General features: G+C 32.8%; 2 protein-coding genes across 3 annotated transcripts; one reads left to right on the forward strand and one right to left on the reverse strand.

Moving 5' to 3' along the window:
• Nucleotides 1–257: 257 nt before the first annotated feature.
• Nucleotides 258–8,428, reverse strand: LOC116778047 (retinol-binding protein pinta-like). The gene is made up of 5 exons (XM_032671897.2): nucleotides 8,185–8,428; nucleotides 3,516–3,675; nucleotides 2,324–2,504; nucleotides 1,835–2,026; nucleotides 258–1,032 (listed from the first exon to the last, which is right to left on the reverse strand). The coding sequence occupies exons 1-5, from the start codon at nucleotides 8,330–8,332 to the stop codon at nucleotides 790–792; spliced, it is 924 nt and encodes a 307-aa protein (XP_032527788.1). The 5' UTR covers nucleotides 8,333–8,428; the 3' UTR covers nucleotides 258–789.
• Nucleotides 8,429–11,297: 2,869 nt separating this feature from the next.
• On the forward strand, nucleotides 11,298–27,518 carry LOC116777746 (citron rho-interacting kinase-like). Of its 2 annotated transcripts, XM_061526395.1 has the most exons (31): nucleotides 11,298–11,670; nucleotides 11,746–11,843; nucleotides 13,526–13,678; nucleotides 13,774–13,970; nucleotides 14,457–14,625; nucleotides 15,003–15,118; nucleotides 15,399–15,579; nucleotides 15,720–15,855; nucleotides 16,070–16,163; nucleotides 16,545–16,739; nucleotides 17,238–17,502; nucleotides 17,716–17,781; nucleotides 18,385–18,573; nucleotides 18,790–18,906; nucleotides 19,055–19,207; nucleotides 19,434–19,688; nucleotides 19,757–19,825; nucleotides 19,991–20,238; nucleotides 20,400–20,556; nucleotides 22,141–22,242; nucleotides 22,530–22,697; nucleotides 23,066–23,275; nucleotides 23,542–23,658; nucleotides 23,939–24,045; nucleotides 24,329–24,394; nucleotides 24,508–24,567; nucleotides 24,639–24,686; nucleotides 24,847–24,994; nucleotides 25,113–25,299; nucleotides 25,390–25,646; nucleotides 25,836–27,518. In XM_061526395.1, the coding sequence occupies exons 1-31, from the start codon at nucleotides 11,466–11,468 to the stop codon at nucleotides 26,904–26,906; spliced, it is 5,604 nt and encodes a 1,867-aa protein (XP_061382379.1). In that variant the 5' UTR covers nucleotides 11,298–11,465; the 3' UTR covers nucleotides 26,907–27,518. The 2 variants fall into 2 exon arrangements, with proteins under 2 accessions (XP_061382379.1, XP_061382380.1); XM_061526396.1 differs by lacking the exon at nucleotides 17,716–17,781.
• The last annotated feature ends 216 nt before the right edge of the window (nucleotides 27,519–27,734 follow it).

The raw sequence follows: 27,734 nt of genomic DNA on the forward strand, positions 1-27,734 counted from the left end.
AGTTTATGTTTAAATTTAACACGATAAAAATAGTGACAACTTTATATATTATAGAATGTATTATTTTCAATTTAAACTGTACTATAACCACACCCACGCCATTGTAGACATGTGGTTTTTTTAATATCTTTAAATATATAATAGCTGTCTTTAAGAACAGGTCATTGGTTTGTCTATTATCTGTCTAATAATGTATAAAAAATTTTTATTAATCAAGGACATTACGTAATTCTGTATTCGAGTAAATTAAATTAAAATTCATTGTATACTTTAAAATTTAATCACAATAAAATCGTTCACGTGATATCATCAGATACAGATTATATTTAAAGTTCTATAAACTTGTTAAAATAACAACTAAAATAATATAACTAAAGTAGGTTTTAATTCAAAACATCATTCTGGTAACAAGAAAATTTTAAAGTAATTGTTATACAGATTGTTAATGAATCTATTATATTTGTGTTCATTTACTTTTTAACCTTGACATTAAATAACTTCATAGGGCACTTCGTTATTTCTCTAAGAAATGCCATTCTGTTTACCCGGAAACTGGTATATAATATTCTTATTAACAAATCTTGCTTATAGTCAAGGATCGTTATGGCTTATGTCGATTTATTTATTACACTAAAAGTCCTATCTTATTATAAAGTGCTAAAGTATAAAATTTCGAAAAAACGCTGTTTTTCTTAATACACTTACATTTACACTCTTAGACTTATTTTAATTTTCTTAAATATTAAATATCACTAAATTTATTTCATATCCTGATCAATTATTACAATTCTAATCAATGTCCAGTTTCCTGAACGATCCTACTGCGCCATAGATGTCGTTGTCGTAGAGCGTGTCCGGGGTGACGTCACACAGCTCGCTGAGGTCTCTAAGATAGTCGCGCATTTCATCGACGCGGCGTCTCCATTTCCTATTTAACACCTCAATCGATTCCTCTTCGCCTCCCCATTCAACTGGCAATACTCTTGCTGGGATGTGCTCTAGAAGCTCCTCTGTCTTGTCGTGTAGATAATACTGCACATATTTAATAGAAACGCATTTATTTTCATATAAAAAATATGGTTGTTGCACGAAAAATAACGTCTAAATGTCAAGGAAAAGGTTTAGAGTTTGTAAACAATTCGAAATACTGGTATTTTCCACTGATTTCATTTTTAAGTTGTTGACATTATCAGTGTTTTTAAATTAATGTATATTTTTTAAAAAACGAATCCACAACATTGTTTTTTTTATTTTCTGCAATAATATCTAATGATTCAGTTTCTTTTTTGTGTTTTTAATTGGTCTGTCTGCGACGTATGTATATAGAACTAGTTGTATTTATTATTTATTTATTAAAAGTGTCTTAAAAATACGAACATTTATTTGTGACCTACCCACATTGTCTTATAACTTTAATAGATTAGAAACACTATTCCTTCTCTGGTTAATATTTCTATTATGTGCGAACAAAGACTGTGTACTAAAAATATGTAGAGATCTTTGATAGAAATATTGTATGGTGTTGAAGTAGCAGGATATTGGATGATGATGCCATTTGAGAGCAACATTGACTCAACGGCTTTCTATATTTTTAAAATTACTAACGTTAAGCAATATCGGCCTGAATAAAAGAGATTTTTTTTAACAAATATGAACATTACATTACATGCATCCATTGGGCTTTTACTTTGGCCGTGATGAGACATTGTGTACACATGAGATTTTAAAAATCCAATAGGTACAAACAAGTTTTTTCGAATGACAGCCAAATGTCTGTATTTAGATTATTTAGAATGCAGAAAAATGTCTTTATTAAGGAACAATAGGAACTCACTCGTTTCCTAACTTTCTCGTTGACACATGCTCTCATGAGGTTGAGTGAGGAGGCGACGAGTGCGGGCGCGCCGACAACGTGAATGCGGCGCATTCTCTGCGGGTACGCGGCCTGCGCTAGCTGTATACTGCGGCGGACCGCTCCTGCTGCGGCGGCCACGCGGGCAGCAATAGACGCGCGCACGTGGGTAGCCTATAATACGATTTGTTAAAAAAAAAACTGTCAATATTTTAAATATGGAATTTTTATATTCGACCGTTTTCGTATATCAATACTACAACCGACCTGTATAACATTTCGTACAACGGTTTGTTTTAAAATTTTAAATTAATATCGGTATAACTTATAACAAAAAATATTTTAATATTATAGGACATAAAAGGTGTAATTTATTTGTTTTTGCATAAAGGTTTTATTTGAAATTATGTAATAATATGTTACTTTTTCTACACTTTCTTGACGTCAAAAAAAAAACAGAACAATATTTACCTCCCAAATGAATACGTCTCCAGCTATTAGCGTCTCGTCTCTTAATCTCACATCACATATGAGCAATACGGCTCTTACAGCAGCCAGTATATCAGAAGAACTTTCAGGGTAGTTTGGACGAACCCTGAATATTGTGACTCTCAAACCCTCGTCCGTAAGTTTTGGAAGAGGCACTATATCTCTGTTATAAAAAATAACACGTTAATCTATGTTTTATTTTGAATTATCGGATTTCTTTTTAATACAAATTTTCTGTAATTTTAAATATTTAAGTAAGTACCCACCTATTATTATAATTGAATGTGGCACATAGTGACTATGAACATTAAGACCAAAGTAAATGCTATTTAGAAAAGATGGAACAAGAGAAGGTTGGTACAGACTAGATTTTAACATATATTTTCGTGAAATACATTTTGCGGAATGAAAAAGTGTGAATGTAATAAAGAATAATATTGTAGTTCTAGACAAAAATGAGTTAATGATTTTTTTTTTTTGTAAAATAAATTTAATAATCTGTGGACGGAATTAACAGAATTTTTTTTGGGCCTCTCAGGGACTAATGGATATGGATGTTTGATCACGATTTCACTTGGATAATTCCCGAAAAAAAATCTTTTTAGACGGAGAACTAAGGATAGTTCTAAGGCATTTGTTATTTATAGATTGATGAAATCCAAACAACATATTTCTTAACAACAATTTTGAATATCTAAAGATCCATTTGAATTCTTATTTAATACTCACGTAACTAAATCAATACAAAGAAAGTTATAATTTCCTTGACCTGCATCCCAAGGAAAATTATCAGTTTAGTCAGCCGTTTCGCGTAAATATTAATGTTTTGCTTATTGCACACAAATGTTTACAATAACAATATGATATCAATGTTTAATATTCTTTGAGAAAACGAACAGCAAAGTACCTAAGTAAATTTTTCTTATAACGTGTGAACTTTAGTTTGAGGTTATAGAGCATTATATAAACTTAAGGTTATTTTCGAACGTGTTTCCTTAAAATTATTAGATAAATATTATAATAATAAATAGATTTAAATGAACACACAATAGAACGAGTTTAAGAAACAGCGACAAAAAATGCGTTCCGTGTTAATGTGTTGACATATTTCATTAGATATTTATGTTATAAAAAGTAAAAGAAAAATATAATATGTGAGAAAAATGTTACTTACAAGAATTTGCAAACGTCATTCAATGGTGGTTCATTCAGTGAACGATGCTCGAAAAGGTCTCTGTATCTTGAGCGCGAGTAGCAAAAAGTTTCTAACTTTTTTCGCGCTCTTTCAAAGTCCATGCGACAGCCCCGTAGGAATGTTTTCAATAGATTCGTGTCTATGAAACAATAAAAAAAAAAGTAAACGTAAATGAACATTGAATGTTCTACATTTCATTAAAAATATATTGATTTTGAAATGGTTTTTAGTATATTTAAAACAATATTTAAATGGGATACAACCTAAATAATTGACAATTAAAAAATATGTTTATATTTTAAAAGACAGAGCGAGGCAATATATAAAGTTTATTAAATATTCAACTGTTACATGTATAAACAAAATAAATATTGTGCAACTGTCCAGAACATTGTTTCTGCAAATTAATATGTTATATTTTGATACTCAACGTATTGACGCTTCCAATTAGTAATATTAAACTGCATTGTTTTGTTTTGAATATCAAAATAAGTACATAAAATCGAAAAATTTTAGTAACATTCATAGGAAAACTATATGAAGCTCTAATATTCTTTAGCTACAAAGCAAAAATTTCAATCAGTCAAACCTATTTTAAAAATAAATTATGAAAACGACCTTCATAAATCACATGAAAGTGTAGTTACAAATGATACTATTAATATTTAACTTTATCAGTAAGTTTCAAAGTTTTATTTTATAGAAATTTGTTAACAGTTTCGTCGTGATATGAAATCTTACAGAATTATAAAATTAAAACATACTTTAGATAACAGGCAAAGAGAATGTGAGATGAGAATAATAATACTTTCCTACTTAGGTATATAAGACACTGACAGAAATATATAAAAGTACTTCTTAATAATGGATGGGATTGGCATCAATAAAATCCGTAACAGTTATGAAACCCTACCGGATCTGTGAGTTTGTCTTTAAAAAAAAAAACTGCAACTATAAAAATATTTTCACTAAAACCCACCTAGATACCATAGATTCTTTAAAATAACCCTTTCTTATTGTTAGATATTTGTTATGGACTAATTATTGCCCCGGTCAAATACATTTAATTGTGTATTCAATGACTGAAAACTTACTAATACTTAAGTACCACCTTAAATATTCTGTTTCGAACGACACGAGATACACATTATAAATAGAGCCTGACAAATATTTCGTCAGTGGTGCGGTATAAGGTTTATAATATGTATATTAAAATTAAATCAGATTTAGATTGATTCTGTAATAATATATTTATTTACGTATAACTCAAGTTACTTGTTAGAAGCTATCATGTGCTTTACCTACACGTCTTTATAATATAATAACTATATTCATCATCGTTTGATATAATGTCACGAACTGATTGTTTTATTAGAAATGTTAAAAATATATACAAAGGAGTGATAAGCTAAATTATGTTATTAATAAATGTAAAAAAAATAAAAAAATTGACTGAATGACGTGCTTAGGTTAGACTAAATAAACTTAGTAAGGAAGACGATTTTTGTACCTTTCTTTTATTAACGATTGGTACTTCAAAATTTAAATGACTATTTTATTTGTGTATATATTTAACTAATTTTAAAATCTAGATATTGTTACATGTCAAGTACCTAGATAATTTTTATTTTAATACTACTTCCATTTATGTTTGTCCATTTCTGTGACTTTCCCTAGTCGCCAAATATTTTATAGTTTTCTTCTAAAAATATTTAAGTTTGGTATATCGATAAATCGGCATATATACAAATCATAACATAAAAGGTCTTAGTCGTTAACTGTGATGTATAGACATTTTGCTTCAATATAAAAAAGAAAAGCTTCTTTTTATTAGAACACTCAAAGTTCTTTTAAAATAAATACATATTAGGAAATTCAAACGTACGCAACATTGAACTAATTTACAAAGCGAATCTTTCTCGCATACTAATCTTTTGCCTCAGTGGAAATCCTGACTTCAATTGTATTTCGTAATAAACAACGCGGTGAATATTGGATGAATGAATTAATATTTTCGATGTATAGTCTGTGACTTACGACAATCATTGTCATTAATAAAAATACAGTAAAAGTTGCACATCTCACTTATGCTCTATAGTAATATGCTTACAACTTACAAGATGAACACTAATATCATTCCAAAAAAAAAATTATGAATAATCGAACATAAAATTGTTTAGAAGTTTTCAAATAGAAGTTTTTAACCATTTTCTTTAAAAAACCCTAAAAAATTTCTCTTACCTATATATTATGAATTAATATATAATGTTTCAATTATAATTAAATTTAAGCATACAACGACATATTATTATTATCATAATTAAACATTTAAATTCAATAAAAATACAGCAATTTATTATTATTACTTATTAGATTATCATAAATTTTACAGTAAAAAAATATACAGGAAACTCATTCAGATTGTAAGAGGTAAAATAAGGTAAACGAAAAAATATAAACTGGAATGCATATATTACAGCCATTAGAATATTCTTGTCTGAGAATGAATATGCAAAAACAAAATAATAGAAAAATATAACGCACACGTTCTTTTAAGTTCAAGGACGTTAGTTTAATATGTGGGACTATTAAAAATACGTTATTATTAATTGGTTATTACCTAACATTTATAAAAAAATAAGAAAATAAGTAGCTCCTCACATTGTTTTTTCCCGATTTACTTCGTTAAATTTGTCGCATCTGGTCCGCTGGGACAGTTTCATAAAAAAATCCTTAAAATCAGAATGTACGGCACCTCGGAAATAAATAAACTTGAATTTTAGGCTCTGAAACCGATAAAATGACTATCGGAGACTCGGATAAAATCTAGTTTGGACGTAAACGTAATCATTTAAAAGGCAAAATTATTTTTTATTCATATGATCCACAACCGCGATGGGAGCGTTAAACCTGTTCGGTTTTGAATAATTTATGACAGAGTTATCAACTTTATGATTTTTAATAGATTATTATTGATGAGAAACTTGTCTTGTAATGTTCTTTTCAGAAGTTAAGAATTAACATCAAATAAAAAAAGGCATAACGTCGAGCGTTTAAGGTAATTATTAAAATGTCATTGTCGTAAGAGTTAAATCAAGTTCTAATTTTATTATGTGAACAAATGAACGCCTTGAAAAGATGAAATTCTATTAGTAAATTCCTTCATTCTTTAAATTTTTTATTAAATATTCGTTGTTATATAATCGCTATACAATTTATGACACAGTCGGTGTTTTAGTTGATAGCGCAAAAATCTGAGCTTATTAGACACATTGATAAAAATGAGTGGTGTCGCTATTTAACCCCGTATAAATAAGCTTACAAACTATTGATACATCATTAAAAACATTAAAACAATAAGCACTTAGCATAACACAATAACAGATAATACGCAGAAATACCATATAGTCTGTGTACCACGTTGTTTCTATCGCCGTTAATACGAACAATAGCTTTAATATGAGTAGACGTCACTAACTGAACACTGGCAGTTTAAACGTGTTACATTTATTAGTAGTCTATTATATAGTGTATTCGTAGATAAATCTGGAAACTGTCAATTTTGAGACAGACAATGAAAAGTCGTTCTAAGAGTATAGTATTAATTCCAAGTACGTAGACTCTATTAGTGAATCATGTACACTATAGCGAGATATAAACAAACAATAAATAAACAAACATAATGCATTTAGTAACGTAAAAGGAACACATGTATGCAAAATGCATGCCAGCCATATTATTTCCTCAATGTACATATCTATGACTAGGTTAGAAAAATTTTAAATATGTCAGTAGAAACAAAATACATTGCATAATATGACGTGTAAATTATATATATTTTTTATAAAACAGAACTGTTTGTAATTAAGATCACATTAAATAAAAAAAAATAACGATCCTTTATTTTGGTAAGTTGCATCTTTTTAATGATGCAAAAAAAGAAAAAAACGTCTTTAATATTATTTTATCTTATCTAATGAATTCTTTGATACCCTAAAATATTATACGCAATAAATATATGCAAACTTCTTTGTACTTTTAAAAAATACTGTTTATATTAAATTTTTCGTGGTATTATATTATGAAGTTTTACTCCATAAAATAAATCACAACGATGTGCCAGTTCACAATCAGACACGCACAGATACAACCTCGCAGTGGTAGAAGGCCGCTGACTAAGTACCATTTAAATTGGAAGAAATCATAGTAATTAAAGCATACTATGGAATTAAATACTTATACAAATAGTTATATTAAAAAACAACTAGAAAAGTGTACGACGTTATACTTGTTAATATAAGTATATTTAGAACTAAATAATATGTTATTTTTCATTGACATAATTATATATTAAAGAAAAAAATATCTATATACATTGGAAGTGGCATTGCAGTGCAGTTACAGATCATTGTTACAAGTGAAGGCGACCGATGTAATATATATATATATATATATATATATATATATATATATATATATATATATATATATATATATATATAACATAATAATATTTTAAATAATTACATAATACATGACATAAATTTACATCAAAATAGATCAATATTTTTAGGTATATATTATAAAAGCTTATCTTACACTATTTGTAAAAAAATAGGTAAGACGTTTTTTATTTAAATACAAATACCTAAGGCTTCGGGTTGGGGCAGATAAGGGTTGGCTGCGCACATGCTGTGTAGGTCCCTCAAACCTCTTTCTAAATCCCCAGGACCTTCACCGAGTTCCTGTTTAATAAATTCCTCCTGCTTTGGAGAAGGACCTTCGAGAAACGCCATTGCTTTTTCACCACAAAAAAAAAAAAACTTTAAACAATTTATTCTTTTATAAATAATTTATCGCTGCGAACTCTAGGAGACTAAGTTCAAAACTGCTAACGTATTGTATTCAACCTCTTTTATAAACACAGCCGCAGCCTGTACACTTACCAAGAAACGTGTTTATTATATTTTTGTCTCATATATTCGAATCGGGTATATAGTATTAATGAGATAACTGTTTATTAAGATTTATCTCTCTTGTTATTTTATTCATATGGATTCGGTAACATTTATAAAATTAATATGGCACTTCCTTTGTTGCTAAAAAAACAAACTAGTTTTTCACTACATTTAATGCAATTTTAGTTTAAAACAAGTCATTTTTACTGAATATAAATAATAAAAGTTTGTGGTCTGATGTTTAAGTAAAATAAAAAAAAATCTACGAAAACGCTAAACTCCGCTTCAGAATTACTGAAATGAAAAGTAAATGTTAAAAAAAATATGGTATATTTTTTAATTAATGGACCCATTTTAAGACGTAATAATATTTTTAAATAAGCCTGTTGTCACTTTTTGCCAGTCTTGAAAAAAGGCGAATAGACTAGAGGTAGACAAAGTAAAGATGAGATTGCACAGTTAAGTAAAATTTTCCCTTACACACAATTACTATGTATAGAATAAACTTAGAAAACACTAATGTCGTATTACCTAAATGTAATATGTAACTCGACTACAAAGAAATAGGTACCTACACCATATAAAAAAAAGCATGCGGAGTAGTTTTTAATAAATTTGCTGATTTAAGGCAATACATAACCTAGTTTTAAATGACAACCCTTGACGGATCTGTTATAACGTTTGTAAAACTATTTCACTTATATTATAATTGCAACATAATATACCTGTTGTTTAATAATAGTAATTGCATATTGATTGATAATATAATAGTTGTGTGATTTTTCCATAGAAAATTTTAGTCCCGTCACGGTCATAGGGATGATGAGGGTGATTTTATTCATATTTAATATCTGTGGTTAAAGATTTTCATTAGTTTTGTTGGTTTTTGGAACTTTTGACGATTTATAAAACTCATCACCCCGCTTATATTCCACTGTTAAAAGTTTTAGGACGAGGAACATATTAAATAAAGAAGAACTGTATCATTGTATCAATAAAGCTAAGGCTTCTTTATCTACCTTGTTTCTGTGTTTGCATTTTTAGTTCTGTTTTATTGTAAAAAATCTTGTTTATTTTCAAAGTAACGCACATTAAATGTAGTTTCTTCGCAGTTCATTCTTATGATTATTGAATTGTGGAGTTTTAATTCCATGTAAGTTTTACAAAAAGAGCAAAAAATATATATCAACTTGAAAATCATAGTTTTTGTCAATTTATTGGGTGTATTTGCAGGTAAAAATATATTTCCCAATAAATATTTTAAAGTTATAACTCTGGAAGACAATATACGAGTAGACGTTGAAATACATAGCTAATATGGGCGACATGAAAAGGCATCCGTCAAAAATTTTAGATAATAAAAAGAAGGTAAAATTAAGTTTGTTATAGGACAGGGAAAAACAAGTACAAACGCTAAAAATACAATCTGAGAGAAAATGTCTGCATCGCGATATTTAGTTCTGAGCATCATTTTAGTCTTTAGTAAATGTATACTTAGTTCTGACAACCTCGTTCTCGAATGAAATGCCTCTTAAAAAAAACAATATTAAATAATTACATCAATAACGACGATACAAAAATAAGTATCTTATATAACTTTTGTAATAAAAATGCAGAAAAAATCTAAGACGAAAGAATTCCAGTCTACATGAGATAAGTTCCTAATTACCAAAATATGTTTTAGTCTCAATGAAGACAACGTCATATGTTAATAAATTATATTAATACACATTTAAACAGATCTTTTTATAATAATTTGAAGTTTTTAATATATGTATTTTTTAATTAAAGACAATAGGTTTTCTTGTAATTTCAATTACATTAGTTGCTATAAATAAAATATTTATACATCACCGGACATAACAACCCAATGGTATAAATTATAATTTTTATACAAATTTTGTTATCTAAAAATTCACTTTATCATTATTATTTTAAATATTTTTTGTCTAGCTTTTTATTTCTTTGTTCATGCTAGTCTATGAAACTATAAAAGACCATTATGTGGATTCACAGTCACTGAGTTTTCAATAAAATTTACTTTTTGTATGGGATATTACGAAAAAATACAGAGGACAAAAATGTGCAAATTTTTTCATTTACGTTTCAAATAATGTAAATAAAGTTCAATGTAATCGGGTCGATAAAATAAAATAAACGGTTTGAACAGGTTATTGCCTAACAGATAATGCTAGGCATTTTAAAAAAGGACAAAAACAAATTTGTTCTATTTAAAATAATAGAACATATTTAGTATGATATATTGTATAGTTGATGATTTTAATACATGATATTTGAATACATGATATTGTATACTAAAATAACAATCGGTAATTAAGAAAAACCAAGAACCTCGTGGGACTGGAAAATCTGGCTTCGTTTTTTCTTCTCATGTTTGAAATTTGAGTTGAGCCAAAAGCAGACTATGAATAACAAATCAAGGTATTTAGTGGTGGAAACTTAGTCGAATTTCTGTAATCAATGGGAAACACTGCTAATTTATTTGACGAAGAATCACCTTCTCACAATAGACTTGTGTCATTTACCTATAATAGCTACTTAATAAAAAAAACATTTCTTAAAGAAAATAAATATATTAAAAAAAATATCTTTTGGTTATTAGTGCGTAAATTTTTTTTGTAATAATATTTTGGTTTAATGATGACTCTCTAAATTACCAATAAAGACACAATTTTTTTTTTTAAACCTCAATACTAAATTCCTAGTCGTAAAATTATAAATGTCATCTTCAAACTCTAGGCTTAAAAAACTGGAACCCAAAGTATTTGCACAATTTATTAAAAGTCATGGTAATTGGTAACACAGCTTTCAAATTCTGTTTTCAAATATGTAACGGAAGAAATACTCGGTTGTTAGCTGTTGAGGCTGGTGTCGTATCTCAAAATAAAAATAATACATAACAAAAGGAATATGGGTCGTGTTTAAATAAGTATTGAAAACATATATCAAAATGGAGCCTTCTAAGGAAGCAATTGCTGTTCGTATTACAAGATTAAACCGACAAATTATAGGGAAAGTGACCAACGGAACTAATAAGCTTGGTAAAAAAATTGATAGGGAATCTTTGTTAGATGCCTTAACTGTTTTGTATGATGAGTGTAACGATGACCCTGTTAAAAAATGTGACGAACTTGTACGAACATTCGTTGACAAATGTAAGTTGCACATGCAGAAGTATATTTATTAAGACAATCTTGATTGTTACTAATATACACCACTTTATCTTATAGATCGCAGTGCTTTGGCCGAATTGCGGAGGGCTCGGGTTTGCATTTCTGACTTCGAAATTATACAACTTATAGGTCGTGGGCATTATGGTGAAGTACATGTAAGTGTTTAATCCGCACATTGTAATCTTCATTTGTTAGAAAGTCAAATAACCTTTGGTTAAATTTTACACGCAGTTGGATAGATTAAACGGTTTTAGTATTTTGTAGATTAAACGGTTTTATTATTTTGTACATTAAACAGTTTTATTATATTAAGCATTTTTTTTGTAACTTGTAATCAATAAAGACAAGTCTCAATTCTTTATAAATCATAAGATTATAAGTTTACAGAAAACCATTTAAAATGAAATTATTACAAATTGGCTTTTGCATCCTATACCTCCAGGGTATAAATTAGCAAGTGGATCAAATTATTCCTCCGCAAGGTTCCCTTCAAATTTCTTAATTGAACTTGATTCTTACTGACAGCAATTTTTGTATTTGTTATTATTCAACCAGATAAAGATATACAATAATTTATTGTTCATAATATCAATACCTACTATTCTAGTTGAGGAAGACTTACACCTTTTAAACTTTGTATTGCATTTATATTGGCTTTATTGCTCTGATGTGGGAAGTATTCAACCATTTGAATATCTGGATGGTTTTGTTATAAAATATGTCGTAGCTATTCTCTTTATGCTCTTATTGGATGTTAAGTGATTTATCATAAATGTACCCTAGGTCTTCGGACATCAAATATACAGATTTCTTGATAAGCAAGGTCGGGACCACATCTGTTGACCTCATGTTAAAAGTGTTCATGGGAGACAGTTCACTTACCGTCAGATGTACCATATGCTTGTGTGTTATCTTTATGAATCAAAATATAACATTTTAATGTTACAACCACATATAGCGTTAAAAAATTTATTACTTTATGTTTTTAATATTAATCACAATTCAAGACTAGAACAGTCATGTTCACAACCAATTAATAGACAAAATGTACAAATAAGCACAAGTTAAAATGTTTATCATATTTTATTTATGTCATTTGACTTCATTTGTATTTCTTAAGTTACTTTATCTTAAATTTAAAATTAAATTGTTTGTTTTGAAGTCTCTATACACTAATGTTCGCCGAAATCGGTTCAACTTCTTTATTAAATAATATTAAGCGATTTCAAACTAGGAAAAGTATCCTGAATGTGTATCACAGATCTGTATAAGCTTTATTTAAATTACCGACTGAAAAATGTTTTTTCTTTTTATTTATTTGGACAAAGATCAAAAACATATAATTACTTTTTGTTCTTCTAGAATAAATTTGATGTTTTCCCTATTTTAAGGGGTTTGGTATTTCTGATGGAATCTTATTGAAAAGGTAAAGTTTATCAAGGCAATTATTACGAAATGCATCATCAATATGTCTGGTAAATTGTATGTCATTTAAAACCAAAAAGCTGTTGCAAAAGCTTCAATTTCACAAAAGGCAGTCTTAATTGCAAAAATATTGTATATAATATCGTTCGTATCATATATATAGCATATTGTATCGTTCATCATAGTATGATTTGACCCTTGTAGTATTTCAGTACATTTTTGATGCTGGTCGTTATAAGTGGTTATCAAAAATTTTTATGAACAAAATCTCAATACACAAAGGATTTAGTTAGCAAAGTGTTCTTTTTCTTTATGTTTGTGTACATTTTATTAGTTTGTTATAATGATGAGATATATATCATTTCATACTTATATACTGGCCAAAGCTTCAGTACCATCTTATGTTTTGCAGATGGTACGCGAAAAACAGACAGCTGATGTATATGCATTAAAAAGTGTCCGTAAAGAACAAGCAAGGAAGAGAGTTGTTGGTGCTGAAGATGAAAGAGACATTCTTGCAACTGCATCCGGAAATTGGATACCAAAACTACAGTACGCTTTTCAGGTAAATCTTGTGTTCTTTATTAGGTAGAAACTGATTTATTTTGTTGTTTTTTTTTTATATATTTATGTTAAATGTGATAATAAATTGACAAACAGGACAGTAATAACTTATATCTGGTAATGGAACTATGTAATGGGGGTGACTTGGCTGGTCTCCTTTCACGTCAAAACCATCCTCTGTCAGAACGTGATGCAGCATTTTATATAGCAGAAGTTGCTCATGCACTAAAAGCTCTCCATGGTATGGGATATGTTCACAGAGACGTCAAGCCGCAGAATATTTTTTTAGACAGGCAAGTTTTGATATTGCAAATTTAGTTTTTAAGAATTTTGATGGGTTATTCAAGAAATAATGTAACAAGTTTAATTAAAGGTGAATATTTATAGCTGTGAAGAATTTTTCCTCTATATTAAAGTGCTTTTAAACTAGATACTTTAATAAATATTAATTATAATAGACCATGGGATTTCTTCCAAATGTCATGAAACTCTCAGTTATGAGTAATTTTTTTTTATTTAAGTTCTTTAAACACCTTTTACGGAGAGTTATTCCTTCTGAATGTAAAATATCACCAGTTCTCTAGAGCTATTTATTTTGGGACTGATTTTTAAATACAAAGAATCTGATTTGCTCGAAGCTTCTTTTATTGAAGAGCCAAATAGAAACGTAGTAAAGTTTTCAGTGTATAATACATTGATTTCTTATGAAATTAAAAAGTGATTATATTTTTCCCTAATGATACTTATATGTATTCTTTAATATGTTTCAATCTGTTCAGATGTGGTCACGTGAAGCTTGGCGATTTCGGTTCCTGTGCTCGTCTTTCGGAGGGCGGGTGTGTAGTCGGCGGCACAGCTGACTACGTCGCTCCCGAGTTATTGTCCAGTGACTGCACAACCGCTCACACTGTGTGTCTCGAGTACTGCCGCCGGGTTAACACTGCCATTGTGGGTTCGCACGTCGCTAACGCTTTCTGCTTTATGTAGTATTGCAACTATGAGCACTATACCTAAGTATACAAAGACCTTAGATTAACAGCTGTAGATGTTATATAATACTAACTATTTAATTACAATTTAGTTTAATATTTGTAATTAGAATTCAGACTGTCTTGTTCACTAAATAGTTAGTACCATAGCACAATGTGGGTATGAAATGTATGTAATTTTAATTTTAATATAAGTTATCATAAGTATATTAATTTTGTAGACCTGTTCTATTGAATGTACGTAAAAATTAACGATAGATTGCTACTGAGAAAAAGAAAGACTTCAATCCATTTAGGTGTACCGTCAAGTAGATTTATAACTCTTTATATTTTCAGTCAGCTTGTGATTACTGGTCACTGGGTGTAGTCGCTTTCGAGCTGGTGACGCTGAAAAGACCATTCTCGAACAGCGACAACGACACAATGGCTCAGATACTTAGTAACATACAGAAGTAAGTTACATTTATATACATTTTACTCACATGAATTTAATATCTGAAAGTTTTTTCTTACGGTAAAGTTATTTATAAATAAAAATCAAAATATACTTCGGAATGGAAAAATATTAGTTTCAATTAAAATAATACTGGCGAAAGTCTTAGATCTCATTGCTTATTTTAAATATGTAGGGCATATAAGAGATGTTGAATAGATAAAAATACATCGACATTCAAACAAATGGTAAAAGGATCCAGAGATATGTTTTTTTTTTAAATAAATGTTTATGAATAGGTATGAGAGAGGTCCAAACTCCGAGCCGCCGTTTGAGCCGCCGCCTCACAGCCCCTCATCGTCGTGGCGGTCATTAGTGGCAGGACTCCTGCGTGTTCAGCCCGCCCGGCGGTTTAACTACCTCGACACACTGCAACACTCTGCGCTCTCTCACCTCGCGCTCCACGCTATAAGAGATCAGGTATCGTTTTTAAGATAATAAAATAACCTCTTTCTAATTTGCTGCGTACTAAGATTGTTGGGTAAAGAATAAAAGAAAAATGTAAACACTGTTTCGAATCAACAATATGTTGTATCAAACTAATAGATTTATTAAACCAGGCCCCACCTTGGGTTCCTCACCTCCGTGGTGCGGAAGACACCACCTATCTACCGGCGCCTGAACGTGTTCCGTCGCCGCCTTCCGCCGCGCCCTTCAGAACACGTCCGCCTTTCGCTGGACAGCTACCTTTCGTTGGTAAGTGATTTATTCTGATGAAAAATTATATTTTATCAATACGTTAAATGTTCTGAATCTCAAATAAAAATATTTAAATGATAAATTATTCGTATTAAATCTATAAGTCGAGGAAGTTGTAGTAATTATCATAACTTCCTCTAATTAAAACGATAACAATAAAATAGTGGCCCGCATAAAGACGACAATGCTTATTATTTATAATTTACCACAGGTTATTCATATATGGCACCAGAGGAGGAAGACAGTCACTCGGGTGGATTCAGTACATCGCACGATTGCACGGCGATAGATCTCGCAACTTATAAGTTAGTACAGTAATCTTATCTTAATACTATCATAAATAAGGTAATGGGAAACTTGAGTGGATTGTTGTTTATTACAGAATAATTCCAGGGGGTCTGTTTGGTCAGTACTTATACAATATACTGGTGGTACTTATGTGTACTTATATATATATATATATAACGCTAATACATTAGCAGTATAAATTTTCAGCACAACCAATGTTCTAAACTTACAATATACCATATTATAGATACATGAGTAAATATGTTGTTGATATTCAACTAAATATGCGTTCAATATTTTTCTTATTTCTTTTTCAACCGAGTTCAAAAAAGTACGAGTAAGTACGCCTTACCTCTCGGATGAGGTGTAAGTTGTACATATAAATATTCTTTATTCAGATCGGCAGAGAAGTTAGCGTCGTTGCGAGGTCGCGAAATAGCTTCCCTGCAGAACAAGCTGGTGGCTGCGGAAGCAGCGGCAGAGGCAGCGGCGAGCGAGGCGGCCGAGCGAGCCAGGAGACTAGCTGATGAAGACCACGAGAGACTGCGGGCGGCGCTACAAGCTGATATAACCTCGCTAACATTACATAACAAGTACGTAACTGTATAACATCCAAATAGTTCATTCAATTCATTCTTGGAACGTGACTCGAAGGCAGCCCTAAGGGTTCGTTTCAAATTCGGTTAGGTAGAGAGAGGAGCTTGGACGGTGGAGGTGAGCGTTTAACGCGCCTTAGATAGGGGCCCCTTACATCTACACCTGGGTCGCAAGCCTCAGGCACTGTTGAAGCTCCTCTCCCTACAACGCGATGGACCCGGCACCCGCATGGTGAATCCATTGAATGCTGAGAGGTTTTGTTTCTGTATATATATCGTTTTAAATGTTTCTAAGCTATAATAAAAACAGCGATTTTTCTTTGCCTGTTTGAATGCCTTGTTTGATCTAATATGACAGTTACAAAGATTCTGAAACAGATTTCATTTAGGTAAATGAATTTCCTGTTATGAAATCTAACATTTTTAATTTCTTTGAATTCATTACTTAAATACTAACATTTACATTCTATTGAATGATTCTAATTAATTCGACAGACGTTTAGAACGTCAGATAGAAGTTGAGAAAGAAGAACGGAGGGCTCTCCAGAGGTCCAATCAAGAACTAACTGATTGTATCAATCAAAGAAGTAAGTCAGAGCTTAAGGCTGTACAGGCGCAGGCTTCAGAACTTCAAACAGAAAGGGATTCTCTGAAGGAGGATCTCGCAAGGTTGGAAGCTCGTGTCAGAGAACTGCAAATAGAATGTAACAATGCTTTGGCTGAGGCAGACAGCGCTCGAGCGCAACATAAACATTACAAGGTGGGTAGCGTTTTCAGTGCTATTTCGGTTTTAGTTAGTTTATCTAACATTCCTGTGTCATCTCGAAGTCACTTATCAATAGTTTATCATTGATAAGTGTTTATAATCTGTGACATACATTTTTTATGTTTTCCTTATATCGTTTAGCCGATCTAATAATGTAACATTCGTGTTCCAGTTTTATATATTAAGTGAAACATCGTTTTATAACAGGATATCGTACATCACGTGCATGAATTACGCCATAGATGGCTCACTGAAATTAATGTGAAGCCTATCGTAAGTGCAGTAGATGAAATGTAATTATTTTTAAATGTCGAGTAGGATTTGTTTATCTTAAGCAATATTATTGGCCTGTACAGTCGTAGTGGCCTGTAGGTTAAAGGTCCGCCTCTCATGCATGAGGGTGCCGGTTCGAAACCTAGCAAGTACCAATGCGATCTTTTCCCAATCATATATATGTACTTTCTAAGAGTATTTAGACACCACTGACGGACGGTGAAGGAAAACATCTTGAGTAAACCTGGACTTATAATTTCAAATTATAAGTTGTAATCACCAATCCGCCTCGAGCATGCGTGGTGATTAATGCTCTAACCTTCTCCATGTGAGAAGAGGCCTTTGCTCAGCAGTGGGCTCCGATAGGCTGATGATGATGATGATGATGAAGCAATTATTATTATATTATTATTATTGAAGTATTGTCTAATTGATGTTTTAGTAGAAATGTATTTAGAATTAATTATTGAATAAAGTTTTTTAATTATTCATTTTAATATTGGTAGTTGTAATATTCAAAATAGTAAGTATTGTCGAATAGTAAATAGTTAGTTATATATACAATCATATACCTGTCTGTGTAATGTATGTATGACTTAACAGGATACCATAGCTCAGGAGCGAGCTCTTCGTCGTCAGACTGTATGTGGTAGCGAGGCAGCGGCGGAGGGGGCGGCGAGAGAGGCTCGTGCTAGGAAACACGCCGAGGAACAACTGGCCAAGTCTGAAGAACAACTACAGCGGCTTAGAAAGGATTTAGACGCGGCTAACGAACAGGCTGATAAAGCACAGGTAGGGCGTTCGAGACAGAGCTAGAAAAATCGTCTATGTATCGTAATGCAGATATTTCTTAGTGTCCTATCCAAAAAATATCCAATGATTCTTCTTTTATATTGAAACAATTACTGGTTAGCTTTTGGATAATTTATGTATATTATTAAAAATAGTGTTAGAAACTGAGAATTTCCATTCGATTATAGATTAAAGTGATACAATTTTTTTTTGTAGGAGTTACTACGTGATAAGGAGCGCATAATCACAACTGCTAATGATCAGATCATTGACTTACAGACACAGCTCGCTCAAGAGCGAGTGCGGGCTGCTACGCTCGCAGCTCAAGTACAGGTATGTAAAATGAATAATGTTTTGATATAAAACTCATTAATGGAATAATCGCGAACACATCGCTAGTTTAATACATAGACATTTTATTGGAACAGAGTATAATAATATAGTGTCCTTTGTTCTTCTACTTTCTATTATCCTTTGCTAGGCCGCGGAGCGTAGTGTTAGCGAGGCTGTAGCTCGCGAGGCAGCGCTTGAGGAGCAGAGTGAACGTACACAAGCAAGATTGCTGCAGCGACTGGAGGCAGCAGACAGTCGTCTTGCCGCCGCACTTCACGACCACGGCCGACATGCTGAGAAGGTACATTCACCTTTATTCCTTTTTTGTATATTCTATAATATAATATATGTCTTGATAATTCATACGTATTCATTCTTTTTCTTTTAATCTACACTGGTCATTCTAAAATATCAAACATCCTATTGAGTTTCAGCTTCATTTACAAATAATAGGTCTGTTCTATAGATAACATACGAAAATAAGGTTCAAAGTTACTGTAACCTACATCCGAACCTGGCGGTTTCAGGTCACTACTTTGGAGCAGTTGGTAAGGCAATTGGAACGCGAAGTAAGCGCCCTAGAGAATCGCTCGTGTCCGCGGTGCGTGGAAAACGAAGCAAAGAAAGTACAAGTGACCAGTGGAACAAACACCGAAGACAGTGAAGACGCGCTGGAAAATAGAGACAATAGGAGTGAGACTGAGAGCTATGGGGATGCAACTGCCCATGCTCAGGTGTCGCTTCTAAAGGAACAACTAGAACGTGCCGAGGCTCAACTACTGGTATATATATTTACTCTTAGTTAATAGTAACGTTGTAATTAATTTTGTAAAGTTTTTGTTTTGCACAGACTCGCGGCGAGGAAATTGCAGCTTTGCGTCAAGAAGCTAGAACAGCCAATTTAGCGAGATGGAGGAAGGTATAAAATGTTATATTGATAACTTAACACGTTCTAATTAACATAAGTGGGCGTAAAAGCATCAGAATTGTTTGTTTTTTTTTTATTGTTGCGAAAGATTAACTTTAAATTTTTTATCAATGTAACATCCATTTCCGGTTACATATATTTTTTAATTTTTATTAGGAGAAGGAATTTAACGACTTGTCGATTGATGCCAAAGTGACAGCGAGGGATTTAAAACGTAACGAAGAGCGTTTACAGTCGGCACTAGAAGCTCGAAGGTCTGCGGAAGACAAGGCCGCGCTGGTGCATAAAGAAATTACTACCCTAAAACCTCAACTGGAACTGTTGAAGAAAGACGTCGATCGATACAAAGAACTGGCTGAGAAATTACAGAAGAGTAATGAAGTGTTGCAGGTGGAAGTGGACAGGTAATGTTCCGATATCAAAAGCTATAAATTTTAATATCGAAATATTTTTACACATAAACTTGTATGTCAATAGAAAAGATGGTTCTTAGAAATTTATTAATACCATATCTTATATAAAAGACATCTAAAATCAGATTCAAATAACTTCCAATGTATACCAGATCTAGAAACGACATCCGCAAATTAAAGAGCGAGCTGCAGTACAGTGAGCAGCGTAGACTGCACGCGGAGCATCACGAGCAGGAGGCGACCAGTGAGAGAGACAGACTGAGGTCGGAGCGGGCGCCCCTCGTGGAAGAAAGAGACGGATTGATGCAGGTACCACTGGCTTTAACTCACAGCTTAGAGAGACCACTATCATTTAAAATTGAATCGGAAACGTAAAAAGAGTTTGCGTGGTTAACCTAAACTAAGATGAATTTGACAGTCAATAGATCTTTAAAATAAGATATATTTTTATCAAACAGGAACGATTAGTTTCGTAAGGGTTTATTTTAATTAGTCTTACAAAAGCGTTAAACTCTCCCAGTCATATCTCACCCAGATTCTTTCAAATACTTACAACAAAACTACCTATGTTTACGTTCGCTTAAACGCGGTCCCCAGTATACAGCTCCACTCCACACCTCGGCTCGATAGATTATTTGAACATCTGCAGACGTGACCAACCCATTTCCAATGCTAATCCCTATGAGTATTCTGAACACGGTATAAAACGCTGCATAGCTCGCTGTGGTTCTTTAATTTATGGACCAACCAAGTTTCGTCTCCATTAGTTTAAGTCTGTTAGGACACATCTTTTAAAAGGGACCACAGGGTCATAAGGTATTGTGAGAATGACGATTAAACGTATTTTTTTCAATATGTTCCTGTTAGATAATATGTTGGCCGAGCTGGATTTCTTGGACAAGTTAAATGTTTTTCCATAGTGTATAAAGAATATCTATTATATGAATGTGTTTAAGTTAGGAAGAAGGGCTTTCAAAATATATTAAATCCAATTTAAATGGATTTAAATTGTCATTTTATTCATACATACACCATTATCATTTGAAATTAAATATAGTGTAGGTCTATATAAAACTCTTTTGGATCCAAAACAGTCCCCTGTAGAACTTCGTAAGTCAGAAGCTCGCCTCTACGATTGCTTTAAGTACTTTGTGACAATTTGTTAAGAAAAAATCTAAATAGTTTTAACTAGAACGAATTTCAAGCTTCTTTCTCCCGCGAACACTACGCATAACGTACCATCAAATTTAAATCTGCATCATTGTTGATATCACTGTTATGTTATTGTCACACGTTATCCGTATACCGTCACACCTATTGTTTGAATACGAAAATATTATTGTTTGTTATGAAGCACAAACATCACCGGTTGTATATAGATTGCTGACATTGATGTCACCTCTCGTTCAAACTGGAAGTTTGTGAGACGATGCCGCTAATATGAAATAAGTGCGAACATATGAAAGTGCCACGCGCCTCGATCAAATTAAGGTCTAGAAGAAATATGGCTGCGCCGTACCGTCGTGATGGGAAAAGTAACGATAAGCCACATATTTGGCCTAAGCCCGATCATTTACCGATAACATCGGCGTGGGGTCAACGCATGCGTTTGGCCCTAGCAAGTGATCTACTCCGCGGACGTTGTAGAGGTGTTGATGCCGCCTTGTTTTCCTTGCACGCACATTTGGCTGCGGTAAATGGACTGCTTTCATTCCTAAACATAATGTATAAAATATGTCTATTTATATAAAATTATAAATTTTTTGACTGTTTCTTTGTTCACTACCATAAATTGTATTGCTTGTCCAATGAATCGCGAAAGATTTTTGTATGGTTTTGAAGTGAGTAAGTTAATTCTGAATACCGAAATAATGAAGACGTATTATTTTCCAGAACAATAAAGCGTTACAAGAAGCCTGTACATTATTGGAAGAACAGCTAACTGACCTCGAGAAACTGGCGGATCTACATGAACTCAAAAATAAGGAGCTCGAGGTATCGACCACTATCAGTTTACTTTTGTTACATACTTGATTTAATATTTTAGTTGTATTTCACTTCTTATCTCAAAATAGATTTAATAACTTAATGTCTCTCCATAAATTAAAACATCTATATTTATAATTTACAGATATAAATATAGCAGGATATAAAATACTATCATCGGGCAAAGATGATTCCTAACAATTTTCTTATAACATAACTATAAGTACAACTTGTTGACATTATGTCGTTAAAATATACTATAAGTATAAACAAAGCTAATATTTTGTTTCTCATAGATGGAACTGTCTCGTGTGCGGAGCGAGTTGGAGAGCACACGGACGCGTGCTGTTGAGGCAGAGCGGAACGCTGCTGAACAAACGGCCATCGCTCACAAGGAGAGGAGTGAGGGGGAACATGCCAGGGAACAACTGCGACTAGCTAACGACCAGCTTAACATACTCAGGGTTGGAATATATATTAATATGTAGTATAGAAACATAGTCCCAGTTCATAGAGATTAGGCTCAAGCGAATGCTTAGAAATTAAGAGATTAATTAGTCAGAAGATAAATGAAAACTAAGATGTTACCAATATATATATACATATATTTTATTACATTTTTAAAGCTATATTGTTAGTTAACATGATTGATTTCAAAACAATCGTATGTAACTCAATCGATTCCTCAAGTTTGTTTTCTTATTTAAATATCTACAAATAACTATGATGGATAGATATCTTGTATAAATTGGTTAATTTAATTTAATCTAGTTAATATAATTGAAATAATTCTTGTGGCGTAATTCATTTCGAGATACTGATCTCTATACAGGAGCGTCTCGCAAACCGTGAGGACTTAGTATCAGAGTTGGAAGCTAGAGTGAGTGAGTTAGAGGGTGAGGCTGGGGCGAGGGATGCGGCGATGGGTGGAGCTGCGAGGAGGATGCGAGCTCTACAGGAGGAGGCGGCCGCGTTGAGGACCAAGGCACACGCTCACCACGCAGCGGCCGTCAAACTTCAAGCGGAGCTAGCAGCCGCTCAGGTGTGACATACACGGTTACAACACATAATAAAAATGGAGTGTGTTTAAATGTTTAACTAATTGTAACTGTAGTAAATCTCTCCGCGTATCAACAATGAAAGGATAAAGTTCTTTAGATCTGGTCGAGCATAAAGTAAGGTATACTGCGGGATTCATTCTTATCTTAAATTAACTTTATATAATGTATTAATTTACCAATATGCCTTAAAATGTTTCTATGTAGCTTAAAAATGTATATGGTGTTTTATTATTATGTAAATGTCCAGGAAGAGACAAGTGCAGCCCACGAGGCCCACGCGGCGGCCGCGGCCTGGTGGAGGACCCGGGAGACGAAGGCGGACGCCACTATGAGACAACAGGCCAAACTCATCGACTTCTTACAGGTTCGTAATCATGACTAGTCATCATTTTCATCGGCTTATAATTACTTCAGCTAACGTGATATTTAACAATACTAGTATTCTATCCTTAGTCGATATAAATATTGTAAATAAATTGTAACAGTGATTGACTTATATAAAAATCATTATAATAATATATATGTATTTTATTACATATCCACATATGAAAATTTTATAGAGTTAAACAAACATATATGAGAGTGACACCGTATATGTCAATTAAAACTTGTTTATAATTAAACACTTAATGCAAACAAATTAGGCTAAAGTGGAGGAAGCGGGCAGAAAGAAATGTTCGTTGGGTAACAAGTTGTTCGGACGTTCTGGTCGGCGTACTGCAGCCTCACCGCCTCTACTACGCGTCAACAGGTATGCTAATTACATATCAATAGTATATACACATATATTACCGTAGGTACTTATACAAAGAAATTACAATTTGCTTCGTCGTTATAATTGAAGTTACAATGATTCGACACACAGTTTGTATTTAAGTGAATTTGATATTGTTTTCAATTCACGTACTTGAACGGAAAATAACAAGCCTTTTGAGATCAAGATTTCTAAAACACGAAGATAGCTGGAAGGGTGAAAAAAACATCGGTGAGCGTTTCCTTACTTCATAATATATGTATTAAAATATGATTTCTAGAGAGCTGCGTGAAGAAGTTGAGCGACTGAGAGCCAAGCTAGCAGCAGCAACGTCCACTGATGCCCAGTAAGTCGATGCAGATGATTTATTAATATAAGATTTATATATACTTTACAATATTATCATTTTTTCAATATAAATAAATGACTACAGTGCATAATGCAGTTATGGTTTTACAGCTTTCCTCCTACACCAAGAAGAGATAGGAAGATCGATAGACCAAAGAAGTTTGCGAATGGGTATGATTTTAAATCAACCTTTTATTTTAATTGTTAAAATACATTTTTGTTGTAAGTTAAAATATTTTCAGATACCTCGACAACGACGCGTCGGATCCAGATTCGGTACTAGTCATCTGGTGGGTTATACTACTTAATTTATATACATTTTTTTTGAAGGGTATATTACTGTTAGCCCTGCGGCTCTTACAGCGTCACCGGAAAAGTGGGCCAGTACTAATTTAGGTTATTTATATACTACGTGTGTTAAAACAAATAATTAATTAAATAAAATTCCAGGGCTGACGGTAACAGGGAGCATATGAACGCTCGATGCGAGGCGTCACTTATAGTTTTGAAGAGAAACGATCAGACACTAAGAGGTCGACTGTGTCCCGACCGCTCTCTCATACACCTACCGCATAATGAAGCCAATCGTGCTTTTGGGGTGAGATGTTTATACGAATTACCCAATAAAGCGAATTTACTACTTATGCATTTGTTCATCTAGTGATATTATTCAATAAATGATAATTTGTCTAAAAATAATTATTATGTTTATTTAGATAAAGCTAGAAAAATCAGACGGTGGCATGGAAGCCATAGTGGTTTGCCCGAGTATAGCAAGTAAATGTGACTGGGTGTCGCGTCTGACGCCTGTCGTGCAGGGAGGATTCCAACCATTGACTCTCCTACAAACCAAAACAAACCCAACCACCGCTTTATACTTCGCACCCGTCGCTTTAGCTATAGGTATACAAATAAAATTTGACTATTTTATTGTTCTCGTTAACAGAATACTATTATAGCATAAACTAATTCATACAATCTATGTATATACAGGTTCCAGTGACGGCCTTCATTCTCTGCGTGGTTCTGTGCGTGTGGAGTGGGAGGACTCATCCCCACCCCGCGGTGTTCACTCCGTTGAACATTTATCCGTGGCCAATACTCGTGTGTTGATGGTCAGTGGAGGACGTTTGGTCCACGCGGGTCGTCTCGCTCTGGGCTCGGCCCTGCGACGCGCTGGATCACTACAACCAAGCGTGGTGTTCGCCAGAGTTCAACTCAACGACAATACGCCGCCACATCTTGTTAAGGTTGGATAATACATTTCAATAACTTATTATTATAAAGAGATAAACAATTGTTAAGTTTTGCTTACTATTTCGCCAGTTCGCTTCTTCTTTTGGTTGACCTGAAAGATATAATTAATAATTTTTGTTATTATATAATATCAGTGAGGCTTACAGCTATTTGGAAATAACACTTAGTAATAAAACTTTCAGAGTATCGCCGACGCCACGGAAGGTCCTTGTGCAGCGGTGGCTTGCGGTCGTAGAGTCTATTTACTTAAATTCGACGCTACCAACACACAGTTTAAAACATCACGCTCCTTAACTGTCGATCGACCGCCGTCCTCCTTACTTATTGCAAATAATGTTCTATACATCGCTGGAGAGAAACCATTAAAAATTAACCTACCCTCAGGAGCATTGGAATCTTTTGCCATGGATGAACCGATAATATGCGCCGCTTTCAAAAAGCACTCGGCACCCAAAGCTATCTTGCAAATATGCAGTAAACCTGTGGAACTTCTTCTGTGCTATCCTGAGTGCGGTGTATTTGTAGATGAAAATGGTAAGCGGACACGTAATGAGGACCCCAAGTGGAGTTCTGCTGTGCATGGATGGGAATATGTAAACCCGTTCCTGTACTGTGTTGGCGAAGACAGAGTTACCATAATTTATATTAACGAAGATACATACAAAGCGCCTCCTTGTACGTGCGATGCCACCTCAGTCGCGTCTTCCACCTCGGCTTCAGAATACTACCAGCCAGATATCTTTAATTATAAAGTAAGGGAGCCCGCTATATTGGGAACGGCACCAAACGGTATTATTATGAGGTACAAAATTGATGATGACTACAACATCATTATCTTAGAAGGTAAAGTAGCGTTTAGAAGTATAGGTGCTTCATTGGATTCCCTAAACACAGCGTCAGATGTAAAAGGATCCTCTTTAGACTTGGCACAGTCTCTCACCGACCTGTCGCCTCAGGACGAATCTCAGGAAAGTATAGAAGTGACAACAGGATTTCTTGCCGATATCAGAAATAGAGCCAGACAGTTGAGAGAAAAGAATCGTCATCAAAAATCGCCCGACGACGTCATCAAAGAAATATTAACTACTGAAGTCGGTTTGAAAAGAACCACGAATGGTAGGAAATCTCCAGCGTTAACGTCTGAGTTCGATTCAGATTCAGAGACTGAGAGCGAAGATCAAGGAACCGGCTCGACTCAGTGTACGGCCGATGTCTGCGCCGAGATGTTTACAAGACAGGTCCGCTTCCAGTAACATAACGTTCGTCTTTAAATAGTAACCCCGACCAAAACATTTTGATACAGTACCCGTTGTACTTAATCTTTTTATATCTGATAATAATAATAATAATAATTTTATTTCTTAAGTACTGATCGTGAGTAGTTAAACAATTGTTTATATATAAACTTTGTATCGAATTCTTAATGTCATAAATAACGTATTGCGATAATTTATTTGAAGTGAAGTATAGTTTGTATGACTTTTAATTTTGTTATTGTGTATAAATTATTTATTTTATTAATATTATTGATACGTATAATTATATACTTTTAGGTGTATTTATAAATACTTAAGATGGTTTTAGTAAGCATTTTTTTAAAATTTCATCCTTTTTTAAGTTATTAGTGATTGGTATTATATCGCTATACATATTTAAATCTAGCTTAATTCTTGCTTGCCGCAATGCTAGTTGGGTATTAATATGCCATTTTTCAGTGTTAATATTTTTTTTTATCTTAACTTGTGTATTAGTCAGCTTTTAGTGTTAAACCATGCTTTCAATTATTGTTATTTAGAACATTGCTTTTCTTTATACATAACATATTTTTTAAACATTGATACAATAAATATTACCATTTCTGCGTATATGCTTTTTTATCTCTTAGAGAGACCAATAATTCAGTTGTTCTTAGTATGAAAGATACACGAACAATAAAGACACGCAGACCAATTATAAGTATTTTATTTTTTTCTTTACTAATATTTTCAGTAAACATATACTTTAACTAGTCTTACACGCTGTTTATTAAAAAATTGGATTGAATTTTGCCTTCCTGTATTAAACCATAAATATGGGAAATA

This window comes from Danaus plexippus, chromosome Z (genome assembly GCF_018135715.1).
Source record: "Danaus plexippus chromosome Z, MEX_DaPlex, whole genome shotgun sequence".
NCBI lineage: Eukaryota > Metazoa > Arthropoda > Insecta > Lepidoptera > Nymphalidae > Danaus > Danaus plexippus.

What these genes read in the sequence shown, in the direction of transcription:
- LOC116777746 (XM_061526395.1), top strand. Translation starts at nt 11,466, where the DNA reads ATGGAGCCTTCTAAGGAAGCAATTGCTGTTCGTATTACAAGATTAAAC. An exon ending in AACAGGCTGATAAAGCACAG is followed by an intron (nt 18,574 to 18,789) that starts GTAGGGCGTTCG and finishes TTTTTTTTGTAG; the next exon opens with GAGTTACTACGTGATAAGGA. An exon ending in ACCCGTCGCTTTAGCTATAG is followed by an intron (nt 25,300 to 25,389) that starts GTATACAAATAA and finishes ATGTATATACAG; the next exon opens with GTTCCAGTGACGGCCTTCAT.
- LOC116778047 (XM_032671897.2), bottom strand. Translation starts at nt 8,332, where the DNA reads ATGGCGTTTCTCGAAGGTCCTTCTCCAAAGCAGGAGGAATTTATTAAA. An exon ending in GCCCCAACCCGAAGCCTTAG is followed by an intron (nt 3,676 to 8,184) that starts GTATTTGTATTT and finishes ATTGTTTCATAG; the next exon opens with ACACGAATCTATTGAAAACA. An exon ending in GAGACGTATTCATTTGGGAG is followed by an intron (nt 2,027 to 2,323) that starts GTAAATATTGTT and finishes ATCGTATTATAG; the next exon opens with GCTACCCACGTGCGCGCGTC.